The 18,695-nt window shown below is 37.1% G+C and overlaps 2 protein-coding genes across 5 annotated transcripts; both read left to right on the top strand.

Moving 5' to 3' along the window:
- The first annotated feature begins 2,404 nt into the window (after positions 1-2,404).
- Positions 2,405-7,521, top strand: LOC101215552 (interactor of constitutive active ROPs 3). 4 transcript variants are annotated; one of them, XM_031886621.1, is made up of 4 exons: positions 2,405-2,423; positions 3,179-3,287; positions 4,560-4,725; positions 5,717-7,521. In XM_031886621.1, the coding sequence occupies exons 2-4, from the start codon at positions 3,268-3,270 to the stop codon at positions 7,325-7,327; spliced, it is 1,797 nt and encodes a 598-aa protein (XP_031742481.1). In that variant the 5' UTR covers positions 2,405-2,423; positions 3,179-3,267; the 3' UTR covers positions 7,328-7,521. The 4 variants fall into 4 exon arrangements, with proteins under 4 accessions (XP_031742481.1, XP_031742480.1, XP_031742482.1 ...); XM_031886620.1 differs by lacking the exon at positions 2,405-2,423 and adding an exon at positions 2,802-2,820; XM_031886622.1 differs by lacking the exon at positions 2,405-2,423 and having other exon boundaries at positions 2,970-3,287; positions 5,717-6,183; positions 6,265-7,521.
- A 747-nt stretch (positions 7,522-8,268) lies between these two features.
- Positions 8,269-18,580, top strand: LOC101217688 (tRNA-splicing endonuclease subunit Sen2-1). The gene is made up of 2 exons (XM_004149517.3): positions 8,269-9,231; positions 17,929-18,580. Exon 1 carries the CDS (start codon positions 8,376-8,378, stop codon positions 9,219-9,221), a length of 846 nt encoding a protein of 281 aa, XP_004149565.1. The 5' UTR covers positions 8,269-8,375; the 3' UTR covers positions 9,222-9,231; positions 17,929-18,580.
- The last annotated feature ends 115 nt before the right edge of the window (positions 18,581-18,695 follow it).

The raw sequence follows: 18,695 nt of genomic DNA, 5'->3' as shown, positions 1-18,695 counted from the left end.
CGTCTATTTGAAGTGTAAATATTTTGTTAAATGTTCTATTTATAACGAATTTTCAAAGTAAAGAACTAACCATCAATCATAAATTTCGATATATTTCTTTTTATAATTTTTTGATGTAGATATTAATGTTGTTCCCGTTAAACACAACCACAACCAAATTAAGGGATTACATAAAGAAATAAACATGAAAATAAATCGCCATGCTCTTCCCATTGTCCACACCAATGCCAATGTGATAGGATGAGTTCGCTCTATCTTTTCACTATAATGGGTCTCTCACAAGTCAAGATCTTTGTATCCACTTTTGTCTTCTCTCATCTGGAATAAATGAGACAAGACACATGGCCCTACGAAAAAATAAAATTAAACAAAAGTAATTTTTATAGGTAATAATTTTATGAATAATAATTAAGTATATAACAATATTTTAAAAATTCTGGAAACATGACAATATAATCCTGACTTTTATCATTGATAGATTTTAACATAAATTTTGCTATATTTGTATTTTTTTAAATATTGCTACGTGTGTTAATATTTTGAATATAATTATTATATTTGCAATTTTTCCATAAAACAGTTTTAACTTTATTTGAATGAACTTGATTGTCGAGCATATATATAGACAACTTTATTCAGTCAAACTCCACTAAGATGTTCATCACATTGAATAGATGAAACTGTTATCACATTGTTGAGAATCGATAAAGCTAATTTCAATACTTCGATCATATTGCCTCAAAGAAAAGACCCTCAAACTTGCCACATACAACTCAAATGGTCTCGAAACATTCCACTTAATAGCAATTTTACTTTTACACACCTCCACAACACATCAATATTGAGCTTTACCACCTCTTCCTGAGTGGAGGGAACCACGCAATAAAGGCAACATGCAGGAAAAGGATTGCAACGCAACACTAACTTTCTCATCAATCTCTTAACACACAACCACTTATCACAAAAGATGATTTTGGATTGAAGCATTCATGAACTTAATGTCAATAGAGACGTTACTCTTTCAAACAACAATTTATTTCTTACCCCTAAATTTGCAACGTGTTAATCATAATCTTACCTAGCTCCTCCAAATACCTAGTTACTTTTGTTGTAAGACTTCAAAATTGAAAACTACTTAGGTTTGTTTTCTCTCGATAGTCATCACCTTCTTAAAATTTAAACCACCTCATATAATATGGAAGACTCTAAATTACTCGTCACTCAAGGGACATTATATACATACATATGTACATATATGTGTGCATGTGCACTGGACGAAAGAGATAGGTGGAAAATTGTCTTAATATTCTTAAAGAACAAAACCGTTAAAAATATCTACAAATATAGTGCGCTATCACAAGCTATCATAGATAGAAAACATAATTTTGCTATATTCATAAATACGTAAATATTTTGATTAATTTTACTGTATTTGAAAACAATCCATATTCTTTCTTTTTTTATATACGTGCAATTATTTATTTTAAAAGAAGTATATAAAAAAAAGATACATGTATGAAAATGGTGTGGCAATGATTGAGTGGCTAAGTTAAGACTTTAGCTAGAGAGTAAAGGCAATGTAGAAATTGGAGAAAAATACATTGTACAAAATCACACATTAGCGATATATAGTTTGTGACAGAAAATGACTTAACAACAACCATTGACTTTACTGTAGCATTCCCATAAACAATTTGTCCATTATTTTGTTTGCATTCAACATTATATTGCATTGCTATATAGTTTAAATAATAACCAATTTTATAAATCATAAGATACCATTTTACAGCTGTCTAGTTGGAAGAAGTTGTTCTCATTTTAAATCCATTGGTTGTTTATGAGTTCAAACAGATACACATATACTCAATGCCACACTGCCATTTTCAAAATATATAAACCTTCCATCAAACTTTTTTGCCTTCTTATATTATATATGTTATGTTTAATTAATTATTTCCTATTTTTTTTTGTTACTTTTCCTATTAAATATTAAATAGATACCCAGTTATGCCTTACAAATTGAATTTTGTAATCTAAAAAATGAGAAAAAATAGTAAATTTTTTTTTATAAAAAAAACATTGAAAATTCAAAGAAGATTCAAGAAGGTTCCATAAACATGAAGAACCACAGCTCAAATGGGTCATTGTTTCATCATGTTTCTCTATGACTCTGGTTTGATTTCATCAATACTTTAATTAAATTTATGCTAAAGTTTTTTGAATCCTTATAAATGCATAACTCATTCGTATAAAATATTAATAAACCGTATCTCTGCTTTGCCTTGAACCTCGAGAGCTTGAAAGTTGCAGGCTTTTGGTCCGTTCAATACTTTTAATAAAGTATCCAAAATCCCTTCCATTTCTTCTTCTTCTTCACCCTCTTTCTCAACATAAATGGCTGCTTAAATTCCCATTTTCTCCAGGTTTGCCCTAGCTTTTTTACCCTTTTAATGTCACTGCAAAGTTGTTTGAATTTGAACTGTTTAGTGTGATATTCCTCTTGATTTTGAACTTACATTCTAGGGGGTTTTTTTTTTTTCTTGGAATATTTGCAGTTACTTTGTGTGGGGAAATTTTGGGGTTGTTCTGTATTTAGTGGAGAATGGACAAAACAAGAAGTTTAGGGCAGTTTCTTTTGTTTGTTTGTTTTCTTTTTTCCCCCCATTTTTAAAAAACTCTTCTTTTCATGCGGTTGTTTTCAAATTTCAAACCCTCTTAACATTTAATTATTCATGCCTTTCTCCTTCTTTCACGGCCAAACTGGAAGGGAACTTCAATGAAAATTTACCAAAATGCACTTCTATAGCGAAGAATTTACAGGTGGGGAGTTATTAAGTACTAAGAACTTCAAGCTTTTTCTCATTTGTGGAAAGGGTTATTTCTGGAACTTTATATTTTCTATATCTGTCACTCTCTTGTAGGCCCTTAAGACCATTATAGAGGGCCTGAGTATTAAAGAAGTGTTCTTGAAAGCTGACTGAACTATTTGCTTTTTTCTGTTTGGTTCATCCCTCTTTTCTCTAAGTTTTCATCTTCTTCAGAGTTTTCTTTCCTTTTTTTTTTTGTTGTAATATCGAAAGGGTTTTCCCCCATTTTTGTGAACCCTTTTCACTTCACATTGGTCACTATGAACTTGTTTTGATCCTCTTGGTTCCTCTATGAACCCTATCTATTGCAGCCTTGCTTGTCTTTTGTGGGTGAGGGAACTGTCAAGTAGCTTTATTCAAACCCATTGTGTTGATACTTGGTTTTCAGAGAAAGGAAGTGATGCAGACTTCAAAATCCAGGTATCAAAGTATTTTTTTCACTGTTTTTTTTCCTTCTCAAAAGCTTTATTTTCATGTTTCTTGGTCATTTTCTGGAAATGGGTATTACTGTTTGAAGTTGAATGTTCGTTCGATCCATTGGTAGGATTAGTAGGAATGAACTGAAGTGGTGCAGTTAATGGTTCAGTCGTTCTTCATTTGTCTCTCTGAACTTGTTTCATTAAATTTATTTTGATGATTTCAATCATTTCATTCTTTTTGTTTGAGTTTTTTGAGAATGTTTGAAGAGGCTTAATGCTGTACCTAACACTAGTTAAGCCGAGGACTTTCCACTATCGAAAAAGTGAAGAGGAGGATTCCATATGATGAAACCTGGTTTTGTTACCTATTTTTATTTGAGAGCTAAAGTCTTGTTTTGTGAGTGATTTTGAAATTGATAAATTCACTTAAAAACTTGTTTTTAGTCATCTAGAATCGATTTTGATTGTATGGAAATTGTTAAATAGTTGGAGGTTTGTTTTGGAATGTTTTTTAACTAAGCAAAAATGATTTTGTAAACATGTCATATGATGAGAGAACCATCTCCTTTCTTGCTTCTCGAAATGTTTCTATGACTCGTTGTTGCAAGGACTTGTCTGTATACTGGATTCATATTCACTCGAGTGATGGGAGATTGGCCATTGCTCTGCTGGAAATTGGTTTGCCATGATGACCTGGAGTATTTCCTTCGTTTTGAAAGAGTGCCTATGACCTCCACCGAGCTGCCAATTGGATCTCTTCAGTTTTTGACAAGTTATCGTTGTTGGCTTTTACCAAATGGGTCCTTCCTCCAATTATATGGTTTTTTACTACCACACAAGAAGTTCAATTTGTTTTGGAAACGATTCTTCTTAGTTGATATGATTCTGAATATCTCAATTGTAACTTGTGACAGCCACAGTACACCTGCTCTTAGCTGTTCTTGGGGAGAACTATCTGGATATATAAAGGAACCTGAATTCTAGATTAAAAACCAAGAATATGGGACTGGAATGTATTGCCAAATTAATTAAAGTAACATTCAAGAATCTTAATTCTTAAATTATGAACCCACATTATTTTTAAACCACCATTTCGTAACTATGTATTGGCTAATTTCTGATTTACCTCTGCAAGTATTCCTAATGAGCCTTCTTATAGTATCGTCTTCGTTGAATATTACAAAAATGATTGTCTTATCAGCATTGTGATAGGAAAATTACTGCTAAAGCTTTTAACTCCGACTGAACTGTTTTCATATCTTTTTTATTCCAGAAGTTCATTGGAGACAGCAAAAAAGGTTTCTTTAAAAACTACTCGTCAAGTTAAGCCTACAGCATTGAAGTGTGACTCGTCATCTTCTTCCAATCAAACAGGAAGGATATCTAAAGAGAGAAGCCCTAAAATTATTGGCAGGTCGCCTAGGACTCCACTGTCAGAGGTACACTATCTTTTGAAAGTTAAATGGTATGGCTGAGTTTCTGAACATAAAATAAAAGAGCAAAATATCAGTATCTCTTGTTGTGCGTATGATTATTTTTTTTCATTGATACTTCACCTTGATGTTATTCTTGAGTTCGTACGGACACATTTTTAAGGAGCAAGTAAGAAAATGTATTTTGGATTGAAGTAATCCTTCTCTAGAATAACAACCCATACAAGAGCTTCTTAAACTCTTTTGTTTCGATTAAGCTTTGGAACTTGGAAGTATATTTTTTTCAAGGCAATTTCTTTATGTCTAGAAATTTGCTTTTATTACTATTATGTTTATGGTTTTTCATCAAAAAGAAAAAGAATAAGGAGATGGGGCTTTGTATTATAAAATAATAAGGGAGGGAGATAAAGCATTACTGGATGTACCATTTTGGAAGTTTAATGTTTGGACTTTCTCCAAACACCCAGGAAGAACATGGGAGCACAATTAACACATTATTCTCCATAAATGTTCATATTTTTCAACTGTATTTTTAGATATTTCCACCCATTCAATTGAGATTTGTAAATGTAGAAACCCCGAGCATGTGAGATTTCTCATGTGAACTCGTATGTGGTCAAATTCGCCTTCTCTTCAGAACATTAGTTCAAATGTGAAGATTGTCCATAGGATTCGTGATTTATTATAAAAAAACGTGAATTATCAAGAAAAAGGGCTTGAAGTTTTCTTTAGTGGTTGTACTATGATCTCACAAGTTGCTGTACTGTAATGTATGATTTGTTCCCTCGAATAATTAAAGTTGAATCCTATCAACTTGGTTATCTTTTGCAAATAATTAGTTGTGCTTTGTGTACTCGTTTAAAAAAAAAAATCCTATAGGATCTTGTGATTTGTTATAAAAAAAAGGGAGAGGAGTTCAACATTTTATTTAGTGGCTGTACTGAAATCACAAAAGTTGAAGTAAGGTAATGTCTGATCTGTCTTCTCTCTTGTTCAGAAGAAGTGCCAGAACAAAATATCCGAGTTGGAATCTCAGATTTCTATCCTTCAGAAGGATCTTAAAAAGGCAAAGGATCAGCTTCATTCATCCAAGTTGCGGAAGGACCGAGCTCGAGTTGATGCTGAGGTGTCCAGTGTGCCATCAAATGCCAAGGAGCATCGCCTATCTTCTTCCGAGCAAGGTCATCCTAAAGAGCTTCAGAAGCAAGCACAAGAAGATGATCAATCTCGGCACTCTGCATCTGAGGTTACTGATAAGTCAGAATCTGTTGATTCGGTTGCCTCAGCAATGGTGAACGTAATGCAGCAGCTTAAACTCAAACTTCAGGTAGTCGATGAATCCAAAGCTTTTCAGACGAAGCATGCAGGATCGGTCAATGAGAAGCACAATAAATTGAAGAAATTTCTGTCAGAAATTCTCTCCCTTATGGGAAGCATGAAAAACCAACTGCAAGATTGTGAAGTATCTGAGACTCAGGTCCAAGCACTTATAAGTGAAACTACAGCACAATTGGAAACTGCAAAGGAAATGGTGGAGTTGCTTGGATCTGATTCTACTAAAGCTTTTAAAGATTGGAATTCAGTTACGTTGGAGTTGGATGAGTCTCGGGAACATGTAAGCATACTGGAAACCCTTGTTTGTAAATTGGAACCTGCCCTTGCAAATGCTAGTTGGAAATCTTTTGAGACGTTCGCAGTTGGCAAGAATCGAGTGCAGGAAACACAAGAAGGTGAGACAAGGGAATCAGAACAGTTAGAAGCAGATCTTAGCTCTCCACAATCAGCTCCACTCGCTGTTGAGGCCGAATATGAGGGGAAACAAGCCCTTGAACCAAAACCTTCTACAGAGGCTAAACATGTGAAATCTGATGCGAACCCGAGAGAGATTGAACTCAAGAAGGAATTAGAAAAATCAAGACTTGAAATTGACGAGTTCAGGGTGAAATTAATCAACAGGGAAACTGAATTAAGGAGCATCACAGAAGAGAACTTGGAGTTAAGTTGTAAGCTTGAGAAGAGCCTATCAAGCCACCGAGTATACGAACTAGAGAAAGAGTTGGATGACTTGAAGAACTGCATTGCAGATCTAAAGGCCAATCTCTTAGACAAAGAAACAGAGTTCCAAAGTGTATCAGAGGAGAATGAAATGCTGATATCTGAAATCAGTAAAAGGGACACAATCAAGACCAAAGTGAAGGAGGATATGACAACCGAACTAGTTACATCCACAACAATGGACAGGGACACTCAAGTTAAACTTGGGATCATAGCAGAAGAAACAGATCGAAGTACCAGCAGGAAATCTGTAGGCATAGCCGAACTCGAAGCAGCACAAGCAGCGAATGCAGAAATGGAGATGGAACTGAGAATGCTGAAAGTGCAGTCGGAGCAGTGGAGGAAGGCGGCAGAGGCAGCTGCTGCCATGATTTCAGCTGGAAGCAATGGGGAATTCGTAGGCAGAACGGGATCAATGGACAGCAACTACAGCGCCATTACCGGTAAGATTGGTCCGCTGTATTCAGAAGATTCAGATGACGATTTACTGAAAAAGAAAAATGTGAATGTACTAAGAAAGATAGGGGTGCTTTGGAAGAAACCGCAGAAATAGAAATGGGAATGTAGGCTTGTAGTAGTAGTTATGTTTTTTATTTCCCCACGGCCATTGATGTATTTTCCTTCATTTTGTAGAGAGCTCTCTTCCAAAATTGAGAATTCAGAATGCTATTAATAACTTATAATGGTGACAGTTGATGCACTCTCTTTGCTCATATGTAATTAAACAATTTCCAAGCTTTTCCTTTCTTTTAGTTGTTCTTACAATTGTCAGGGCATCTCTTCTAGCAAACGAGTCCAAAGCAAGGAGTTCAAGAGACACGGTGAGAAAAAAAAAAGGTGCTAAAAGCAGGATTTAGATTCATCATACTATCATAGTTGGTCAGTTATTGATGTCTTCAACAGTGTTAGTCAAATAATTATGTTGTTGAAATAGAAGAAAGTTAGGGGAAAATTCTATTTTTACTTTATACTACAAACTTTCAACTTCATCAAATGGTACATTAAATGTTGATTAATGTTACAATCTTAGCCTAAAGCTTCGAAATGTGTTGCAAAAATTTTCTTCTATAAGTTTTTGTTCAAAAATTTATTTAATAAACACTCTTATGCTTTCCATGAGATATTTATAAAAAATAAAAACAAGTATGGTGTAAATTTGATAAAGTTAAAAAATGACATTAGTGCTATTCTTTAGTCATGAAATTGATGTTGGTTTTCTCTTTTTAGTGATGACATTTCACTCAAGAAGCCCAACTCCCAAACATTAGAAAGATAGATCTATTCTTTCTTGGTTAAATATGATTATGAAAATATTAATATACTTTCAAAAGTAGAGATGATATTTCAACCAAAAAAGTTTTAGAATTATGAACAAAAAAAATTTAGATCACTATATCTACTATAAAAAAAATTAGAAAAGTTTTTAAGAATATTTTTGAAAAGCCAACTTGCCATTGACACTATCTCTTTATCTTTTAAAACCGTTTGTTCCAATGAAATATTTGGGTCTGATCTTATGATAATACTTCTTCTCACTTCTTTCTTCTCTTCTATAATACTAAATCTAGGGAAACTGTAAATAGTCCACACCATAAACATAGATGGTTGTAGTTAAAACTCCCACTGTTGTCTTTTTCATTCAACTTACCCTCCCCGCCGCCGCACACTTCTTTTTTCTTTTATCTGGCGTTGCTGCCGTCGATTTCACTGTTTCACCGCCGGCTTCAATGGCGCCGAGATGGAAAGGGAAGGCTTCAGAAGCCAAAGCTCTAGCTGATCCCATCTCCAATACTTTACTTCACCTTCAATCTTCTTTCATACACTCCAACGCTCAAGGGTTATTATCTGGTTCTATCATACTTTATTTAGCCGACGAAGAACAAACCGATCTTCTTAATCGCACTTGTTTCGGCCGACCAATTCTTACTGCTGAGAAGGACAAACAATGGTTTCAATTTGGCATGGAGGAGGCTTTTTACTTGTCCTATCACTTGAATTGCCTCAAAATTGTCGATGGACAAGATTGTGAAAAGAATTTTCAAGAGCTTTGGCGGTATATGAAGACCCAAAAGGCTACATTCCCTGAGTTTTACATTGCTTACCGACATCTTCGATTGAAGAATTGGGTTGTTAGACCTGGATCTCAATATGGGGTTGATTTTGTGGCGTATCGTCATCATCCGTCTCTTGTTCACTCTGAATTTGCTGTTCTGGTGTTGTGTGAAGGAAGAGACAGTAATGGAAATGGGCGATTGAGGGTTTGGTCTGATTTTCTTTGCACAGTTCGGCTTTGTGGAAGTGTTGCTAAAACGTTGCTAGTTCTTACCGTCAATGATAATGGAAGTGGATTTGTTTCTCCTTCGTGTTTGGACAGTTACTCCATTGAAGAACGCACAGTTACGAGATGGAGTCCAGAACAGTGCCGTGAAAATCCTGCAAAAGTGTGAAATAGACCAAGTAAGATATAATTTAGGGTCTTTTATCTGTTTTTTTTTTTGTGTGTGTGTGGATAATTTCTGATTGTTCTTCATGTACATCGAAAAACAACTATCTAGGGCTATACAACAGATCTAGTTTTTGATGGGTTTTGAAGATTATATAGTGAGGGATTGTTCCAATTACTTCGAACTTGAGAACTTGAATGCTTAGGGGGTAAGGAGATAGCTCAAATACACATATCTTTCTGGAATAACGTTCTTCATTTGTCTCTCTGAACTTGTTTCATTAAATTTATTTTGATGATTTCAATCATTTCATTCTTTTTGTATGAGTTTCTTGAGAATGTTTGAAGAGGCTTAATGTTGTACCTAACACTAGTTAAGCCGAGGACTTTCCAGTATCGAAAAAGTGAAGAGGATTCCCAATGATGAAACCTGGTTTTGTTACGTATTTTTATTTGAGAGCTAAATTCTTGTTTTGTGAGTGATTTTGAAATTGAAAAACTTGTTTTTAGTCATCTAGAATCGATTTTGATTGTATGGAAATTGTTAAATATATTGAAAGCAAAAAACACAAAACCAAGGCTTACGTGGAAACTTGAAAACCGGGAGAAAAACCATGATGTTTTTAGTTTTATTATTTTCTTGATAATTTCAATGGTACAAATGAGGGAACATAAATAGGATGTAAAGAGCAAAGAAGAAAAGGAAAAGAAATGTTTATGGTAAGTTTTCCATAAATATTTTTTCCATAGATACAAATTCTAACACTCCCCCTCAAGTTGGGACGTAAATATCGATGAGGCCCAACTTGCTAACACAAAAATCAAAGTTTGGCCTGAGAAGGTGAGAACATCAGCAACCTGTTGGCTAGAGGGGATGTACGTTATGCATATGCTCCCACTGTTAAGTCTTTCTTTGATGAAATGCCGATCAATCCCAACATGTTTAGTTCTATCATGTTGAATTGGGTTGTTAGCAATACTAATAGCAGCTTTATTATCACAAAAGAGCTTTAATGGAGTCTCGCATTCCTGATGAAGATCAGATAGGACTTTCTGGAGCCAAATTTCCTCACATATTCCTAAACTCATAGCTCTGTATTCGGCCTCAGCACTACTCCTGGCCACAACACTTTGCTTCTTACTTCTCCAAGTAACAAGATTGTCCCAAACAAAGGTACAATAACCGGAGGTAGACTTTCTGTCAACAACAGATCCTGCCCAATTCGAATCGGTATATGCCTCAATGGTCTTTCTGCTTGTTTTTCTAAACATCAGCCCTAGCTCTTTACCAGGTGTTGTTTTCAAGTATCTCATAATTCTATTGGCAGCTTCCATGTGTTTCTGTAAGGATATTAACTAAATAACACATTAAATTACCCCAACAGTGGGTAAACAGAGACAATACTCTGCTGATCTTTATTTATATATAAGCCAAAAGATGATTCAACAGCCCAATATAACAGTAATAAAGAAAACGATGGAAAAGAAACCTACCAACTCCTCTCTATGGAGCTGGAATAGCCCTGCTCGGCTACAACAGCCTTTACACCAAAAAAAAGAGATAAAATTAACTTGCCTACACTAAATCCTAGAAGGTCTATAAATAGCCCTCCTTACATTCCTTCCCGTGGGCCCCACCTTTCCCTACTTTTCTTTTCTTTTTTTCTTCATACTATTCTCTCTCATTAATTTCCTAAACATTTACCCTTTTACCCTTTCTCTTATAATTATTGGTGGTCTTACAGTTTCTCATAAGGAGCTTGCATAAGCTGGCTGACAACACTCACAACAAAGGAAATACCAGGACGAGTATGGGATAAGTAAATCAATTTACCCACAAGGCGCTGATATTGCTCTTTATCAACTGGAACTTGATCATAAGAGTTTCTAGGTTTACAATTGAACTCAACAGGATGACATCCCAACATACCTGTTTCGGTTAGCAAATCAATGGTGTATTTTCTCTAAGACACGGAGATATCTTCTTTAGATCTGGTCACCTCCATTCCATTCCAAGGAAATATTTCAGATTTTCCAAATCCTTGATTTAAAATTCATCACCCATTCTATGCTTTAGTTGACTAATTTCTGCCTGATTATCTCCAGTTAAAACAATATCATCCACATAAACTATTAGAACAACAATCTTCCCTATCTAGGAAACCTTTGTAAATAAAGTATGATAAGAGTGCCCTTGATTATATCCTTGGGACTTGACAAAGGTAGTGAATCTGTCAAACCATGCTCTGGGAGACTGTTTCAGATCATATAGGGATTTCTGGAGTTTACACACTTGCTGACCAAACTAGGCTTCAAATCCAGGTGGGGGGCTCATGTAGATCTCCTCCACAAGGTCTCCATTCAAAAAGGCATTCTTAACATCTAGCTGGTATAGAGGCCAATCTTTGTTCACAGCAACAAATAGTATGACTCTAACAATATTCAACTTAGCAACTGGAGAAAAAGTTTCTGAATAGTCAATTCCATAGGTTTGAGTAAATTCCTTTGCAACTAACCTTGTTTTGTGTCTGTCAAGAGTATCATCTGCTTTGTATTTCAGAGAGAACACCCATTTGCATCCCACAGTTTTGTGTCCCTTGGGTAGAGCACAAATTTTTCAAGTTCTATTCTTTTCAAGGGCCTTCATTTCTTCCATGACTGCATTCTTCCATTCAGGACACTCTAAAGCAGTATAGTTGTTTTTCAGTATTATGGTAGAGTCAAGGCTTGCTGTAAAAGCTCTGAACTGTGGAGAGAGATTATCATAGGAAACATAGTTGCAAATTGGATGTTTAGTACAAGATTGGGTACCTTTTCTCAGAGCAATGAGAATTTCAAGAGAGGGATCATACTCATCAAGTTTCCCTGTGTGACCCTGTTCAGCTTAATTATTATCGGTTTCTGTCTCAATCTCATCACCACTATTCTTTTCTTCCATATTTTCAAAACCAGCAACATCAGATCTGTCATTCTCACTTATCGTATTATTAGTACAAGGTTCAGTAGGGTTTTCCATACCTTGATCTCGAGGAGGTTCAAAGTCTTGGACTGGAGCCGACGGATGACTAGTAGGGGACCTGACTTCCTTTCTGAGATTCCTCCTGTAATATGTTTTCCAAGGAACTTGGTTTGTGGGTAGGACTATAGAATGAGGATTGATGTTACACACAATATTAGAAGTAAGTTCGATAAATTCAAAGGCGTTGTTAGACTCTTCACTCACACTCTCCCCCTGAAGATGGCTAACGGGAAAAGAAGGTCGGTCCTTACAGAAAGTAACATCCATAGTGACAAAATATTTCCTGGACGGTGGGTGAAAACATTTATAACCACGCCGGTGAAGGGGATACCCAACAAACACACATGCCTGAGCTCGAGGGGTAAATTTGGTCTGATTAAGGCCAACATTATGAACATAAGCGGTACACCCAAACACACGAAGAGGAACCTCAGAAACAAGACGAGTAGAGGGGTAGGACTCCTTAAGACAATCTAAGGGAGTCTGAAGGTGGAGAATACGAAAAGACATTCTATTGATTAAATGAGCTGCTGTAAGAATAACATCTCCCCACAAGTATGAAGGAAGGGACGTGGATAGCATAAGGGAACGGGCTACTTCCAGAAAGTGACGATTTTTTCACTCGACCATTCAATTTTGTTGAGGAGTGTAGACGCACGAGTTTTGATGAACAATCCCCTTGGAAGCAAGAAATTCACTGATGTTATGGTTTTGGAATTCCCGACCATTATCACTCCGAAGAATAGCAATTTTTTGATGGAATTGTGTTCAATGGTGTGATAGAAATTTTGAAAAATAGAGGAAACCTCATATTTATCAGTTATAAGGTAGACTCAGGTAAGATGGGTATGATCATCAATGAAGGTTACGAACCACTGTTTTCCAGATGGGGTTGTTATCTTGGATGGTCCCCAAACATCACTATGAACAAGAGTGAAGGGTTAGGTTGGTTTGTATGGTTTTGAAGGAAAAGAAACTCGATGTTGTTTGGCCTGAATACACACATCACAAGATAAGGTAGACACATCAATTTTAAAGAAGAGATGTGGAAATAAATGTTTCATATATTGGGGTAGCCTAAACGAAAATGCCACAACATATAGTCTTGTTCAGAAGTAGTGAAATAGAAAGATAAGAGACTAGTCTTAGAAATGCTACTAGAAGAGGTATCGTCATCAAGAAGGTAGAGTCCCCTACTATGCCGGGTAGGCCAATCATCCTCCCTGAACTCAAGTCCTGAAAAGAGACAGAATCAGGTAAGAATATTGCTTTGCAGTTTAACTCATGAGTGATCTTGCTTACCGAAAGCAAATTATAAGACAGTTTGGGCACATGCAAAACATTATGTAAGGAGAGCCGCACAGGGAGAAATCTTCCCCTTTCCAGCAATGGGGGTCAAGGAGCCATCTGCAATTCTAATTGTCTCGTTTCCAGCATAAGGAATGTAAGATACAAAATGTTCAGAGGACCCAGTCAAATGATACGTGGCACCAGGATCCAGAATCCAGGGGTTCTTCCCATTAACACTAATAAGACCGAAGGGGTGAGGTATACCTGATTGGACAATGGCACCTAAAGTAGCAGGACTGGGATAGAACTTCTAGGCTAAAACAAACCCACGAAGAGCGAAACGAAGAACTTCTGGGATAGAAACATAGATACTCATATAGAGATCTATAACAGAACCTAGGAAGAACGAAACAAGAACTCCGGGGGCAAAATGAAAGAGCAAAACTGAAGCAAAGTAGAATCAAATCAGGACGAAAACGTGGTCTGAATTGGCAAGGAGCGTTTCATCATCAGAATGGAACCGAACAAACTAAACTAAAGCAAGTCAAAATCAAACTGAACAGGAAATCTGGGTGAACAGAACGAAAACTGAAGAGAGCTGAGAGGTTGAGTAGATAGAGAGCTTTGCGGCGTTCTTCGCAAAAAGAGAAGATGCGTTTCATGATGGCGAGCTTCACGAATGGAGAGCGGACAAAGCCGAACCTGTGCGTCGTCGGCTGTGAGTGGAGCAGAGCGGTGGATCATGGATCTGAACAAAGATTCACCCTCTTCAGGATCGGGAGTCTTCAATCGAAAGAGATTGTTTGGTACGAGTAAAGGGCGACGACGGCGGGTCGGTCTGATCTGGAACAGTATGGTTCGAAGGTGAAAGATGAAATAAAACACGGATCTGGAAGTCGAAGACACGAACAGAGATGCACGAACAAACCGGTGCTTGCATTGTGCACACAAGTAGATCTAAGTGAGGACGAATGGAAAGCGGATCTGGGTCGAGAGTGCGACGAACTGTGTGGATGGAAGGAGCAGTGGTGGCGGCAGTCGCGGCGGAAGGAGTAGTGGCGGCGGCGGCAGAATCAGAGACGAGGATTTTGATCGAGGAGACAGAGTGAACTACTTGGAGACATGATGTGTATTGATTACTGATGGGTATGGCTCTACCTCCGTCGACGAATCAACGGAGGCAGACGAACGAGAATGTGATGGCTAGAATACAAGGAGACTAAAACCCTATAGCTCTGATACCATGTTGATTTTAATGAATATATAGATTAATTCCATAAAATCAACAAATGGCACCTAAAGTAGCAGGACTGGGATCGGTTTGGTTCCTGTGTGGATCAGATTGTTGAGGAGGTTTAGCAGACTCACTCACATACGCTCGCCCTGTGTTCTCTTTGTCGTTGGAATGGCGTTTCTTACCTCCTGGGGGACGACCGTGTAACTTTCAACATTGTTCTTTGGTATGCCATTGGTTTTTGCAATGCTCGCAAATAGGAATTAGTTTTCCATTATGCTTATTACTGCCACTGTTAGAAGACCTCACACTAAAAGCAACGGAATCAATAGTAGGAGTTGCAGAAATATTTATAGCACTTGTGCGATCTTCCTCGAGGCGGATTTCAGAACAAACTTCCATCAGGGAGGGAATCGGTCTTTGGCCTAGTATACGCCCTCGAACTACATCAAACTTAGGATTAAGACCAATAAGAAAGTCATAAATCCTATCATTCTCTTTAATTCTAGAGTACTGCACACCATCAGTGGGATCACGCCAGACTAGTTCTCTGCATAGGTCCATTTCTTGCCAGATAAGAGAAAACTTATTAAAAAAGGATATGACATCCCTGGTTCCTTGCTTGCATTCATGAACTTGTTTTCTCAGCGTGTATAGACGAAAGACATTCTGACGTTTGGAGTAAAGTGTTTGGGCCGTGTATCTTTGGCTGTTGCAACAAACAATAACGGCTTGCCAATTTGAGGTTTCATATTGTTGATCAATATGGACCGAAGAATAGAGTCATCTACCTTCCAATATCGTCATGTGGGTCGCCCGGTGGGGGGCGAGGTATTTCCCCTATCAGAAAGCTAAATTTATGTCGTCCTTCGAGGACCATCTTTATTGATTGAGACCATGAGAAATAGTTATTGCCATTCAACTTTTCTTCTGAAAGATGATGCACCGAAGACTGAGTCACTGTATTAGTCACATAAGGAGAGAATAAATTAGGGAACGAGTTTACCGGATTCTCAGAATACATCGGTACAGAAATATTGGATGTCGTCCCTAAGGTAGCCTCAAGTGCTGCTATCTGTTGTCGAAGCCCTTCCAGTTGCTGTTGAGCTATTCCCGAGGAAATTTGCACATTACGGTTGGAATGTGCCGAAGATTCACCAACCTTAAATGTTGAGTGAATTTGAGAATTCTTAACATCGGGATGGTAGCTAGGATCAGTGGGTGGCTGGACATACAAGATTTAACGACAGAAGCGGTGGGTGGCCGATCGGAATTAGGTGGCAGAACATAAATCGACGCGTGGGGAGCAATATAGGCCGCAGATGAAGAAAGGGTTGGACAGATGGGATGGCTGGCGCCGTCTGAGGATGAAAAACCGGCACGTGTAAATCCGGCGGCGGCGTGTGAGGTTGCTTCGGCGGAGCGGACGACGGCAGAAATGATAGAAAATTATTTTCTGACGTTTTCTGTAGCCGGCTTAACCATTCGTCCATGGTAGCACTCATACGAGCATCGACGACAACGGCTACGACGGCACTAAAACTGGTGGCTGTCTCTTCTATTTGATTTTCATCAATGGTTTAATTTTCTAGGGTTTCTAGAGTGTTTTCATTGCCCCGTGCTGACATCATATTGAAATGAGAGACAAAGAGCACACACCAATAGGATTGTTTGTTGTTATCATTCTCTGATAAATAATACAATAGGTACAAGGAAGAATAAATAGAGTATACAATGGAATAAAAAAGGAAAAGATTTAGGAAATAAGGAAAACACTCCCATAATCTTTCCATAAATATTCTAGGATTCTAACATGGAAAATACTAAAAAAAAGGAAAGGATTCCAACATAACCAAACTATTCGGATGAGTATTAGAAAAATTACATCCTTATTCGCGCAAGCGCGGTTGCCCGAGCCCAAGCCCGCCTGTACGGCGGCGCGTGTGGTGATAGGGTCATACTATCACCATCAACACAATTTGCAATCCCCTGGTGGTACTTAGCTATTTATGTCCATTTGCTTCTTCCAGTTTTACCAATGTGGAACAATAAGAGAGGTAACTTTGCACTGGGTCAAAGGTCCGAACTCCACAGTCTTTTTCTAACAACTTCAGTAGGAGTTTGAATGTTAGATTATTTCTAAGCCCAAAAGTTTACTCTTGGGAGACTGGAGAGTGTATTGAATCTCTTGTCTGTATTGTTAACATTTGAGTAACTATGTAGCTGGGTTATGAATTCTCCATCTGCACTTTTCTTTTGGAGGATTCATCTTTATTGATTGCTAGGTTTTCCTTGATGCTCCAATTGCAAACAATAAAATGATGAAGACAATGTTATTTGTTAGAGACATGTAACAGAGTCCTTCCTGAAAGTTGTATCATTTGGCAGATTGGCTACTGCCATTTTAAAATGTCTCATTATATAGGCATAACATCTGTTACTCTCTTGATCCAATCTACTGTCAAAGATAAGGATACATTTAGGAGAAATTTTAAAAAGTAAAAAACTGCGAGATCCCCAATTCTTCAAGTATATTCAAGGAATAGTGAGAAGGTAATTACCTCGAGAGACGTTTAGCAAGGTTGGTTGTGTATGCCTAGTTGGGGGGGGGGGGGGGGTTATTGTTAGGGTTTTGAGGATTGGTGTGGAGGCAGGGAGTTTTTGGTAGTGAGAGAATTCACCAAAGGTGAGATTCGGCTCTCCTGTCGGGATTGTCTTTTGTTCTTTGCAAGTTGTGTTCTTGTTCTTAGACTTGATTATGGTTGTAACCTTGCTGAATCTTGTTGGTACCTTTGATTATACAGTACAGAGGGCATTTACCTCTGTTTCTTAGATTGTTGGGTTTTTCTGTGTGCAGGAATCTTTAGATTTGTGATACAACTCTGAAACATGTCTTAAATCAAAATCATTTCATACCATAAAAGTACAAAATTGATTTTAACGATTTTAAAAATCAGTACTTTAACATGTCTTAATATTACTCTAACGTTCTTGCAAAAGAATGTGACTTGCAATTGTTACCATTCTTTTTTGCTTAGGAGCATACATTAATTGAATGACGGGAAATGTATTCTGTAGAAGGGTGGATGTACTTGAAATGTTGTAGCTTTGCTAGTTGATAATATTTTGAAATGGGCCTCTCATTAATTGGTAATGCTTTATATGCAGCTTTTAAGGTATTCTCTTATGAATATGAACTGTGCTGAAATGGAAACCAAGAATTTTGAAGAGGTTTTAACATGTCAAACGCTGCAACACGAGTAACTATTGAGAAATTATGTCCGTTTTAGTGGAGGTTACTACCATTATGTTATATTGCCATGGAAGGAAGACCCTGACAATATGATTAGGAGGATGGCCACCTCCATTCTTGTGTTGCTACAACCAAGAAATCAGTGGTTTGAATCTTTCTAACTCAAAAGGGAAGAAAATTGTTGTGTTATTCATGCTAACCAACAATATTTCTTGGCCACTTGGACGAAGCATGGTCAGTTTATTGGCTTTATTTATTAGGTGAGATGTCATTTTATCTTATACATGTAAAGAATCTTATGAGGATGTGCATTAAGGATTTTGATAGATTATTGTAGATTATTCACAACAATCAAAGAGCTTTCACACTATTTAACAGAATAATTATTGTAGGGTGATATACGTAGTTGAAATCATTCGAATTTCTTTCAGGATCACTATCATTGCTAGTAAAGTAGAACATTGTAATACTAATACTGATCTGTTAATTTGCTCTTGCACCGATCAAATTGTTCGAAACTCTTGTATGTTGAGAGGGAGGTTTTATATATGTGTGTATTAGTTCTTACTTCCTACATAAACCAACCTTATTTCTTTCTCTTCAGTTGGGTTAGTAGTGTAGGTTCTTCTACACCATCTCTCTTTTCTTATTAAAAGAGAGTTTTTCTCTTGGCCATTTGATT

The sequence above is a fragment of the Cucumis sativus genome, chromosome 6, assembly GCF_000004075.3.
Source record: "Cucumis sativus cultivar 9930 chromosome 6, Cucumber_9930_V3, whole genome shotgun sequence".
Lineage (NCBI taxonomy): Eukaryota > Viridiplantae > Streptophyta > Magnoliopsida > Cucurbitales > Cucurbitaceae > Cucumis > Cucumis sativus.
Note: the sequence above shows the minus strand (reverse complement) of the source record. Positions and strands in the feature narration are given on the sequence as shown.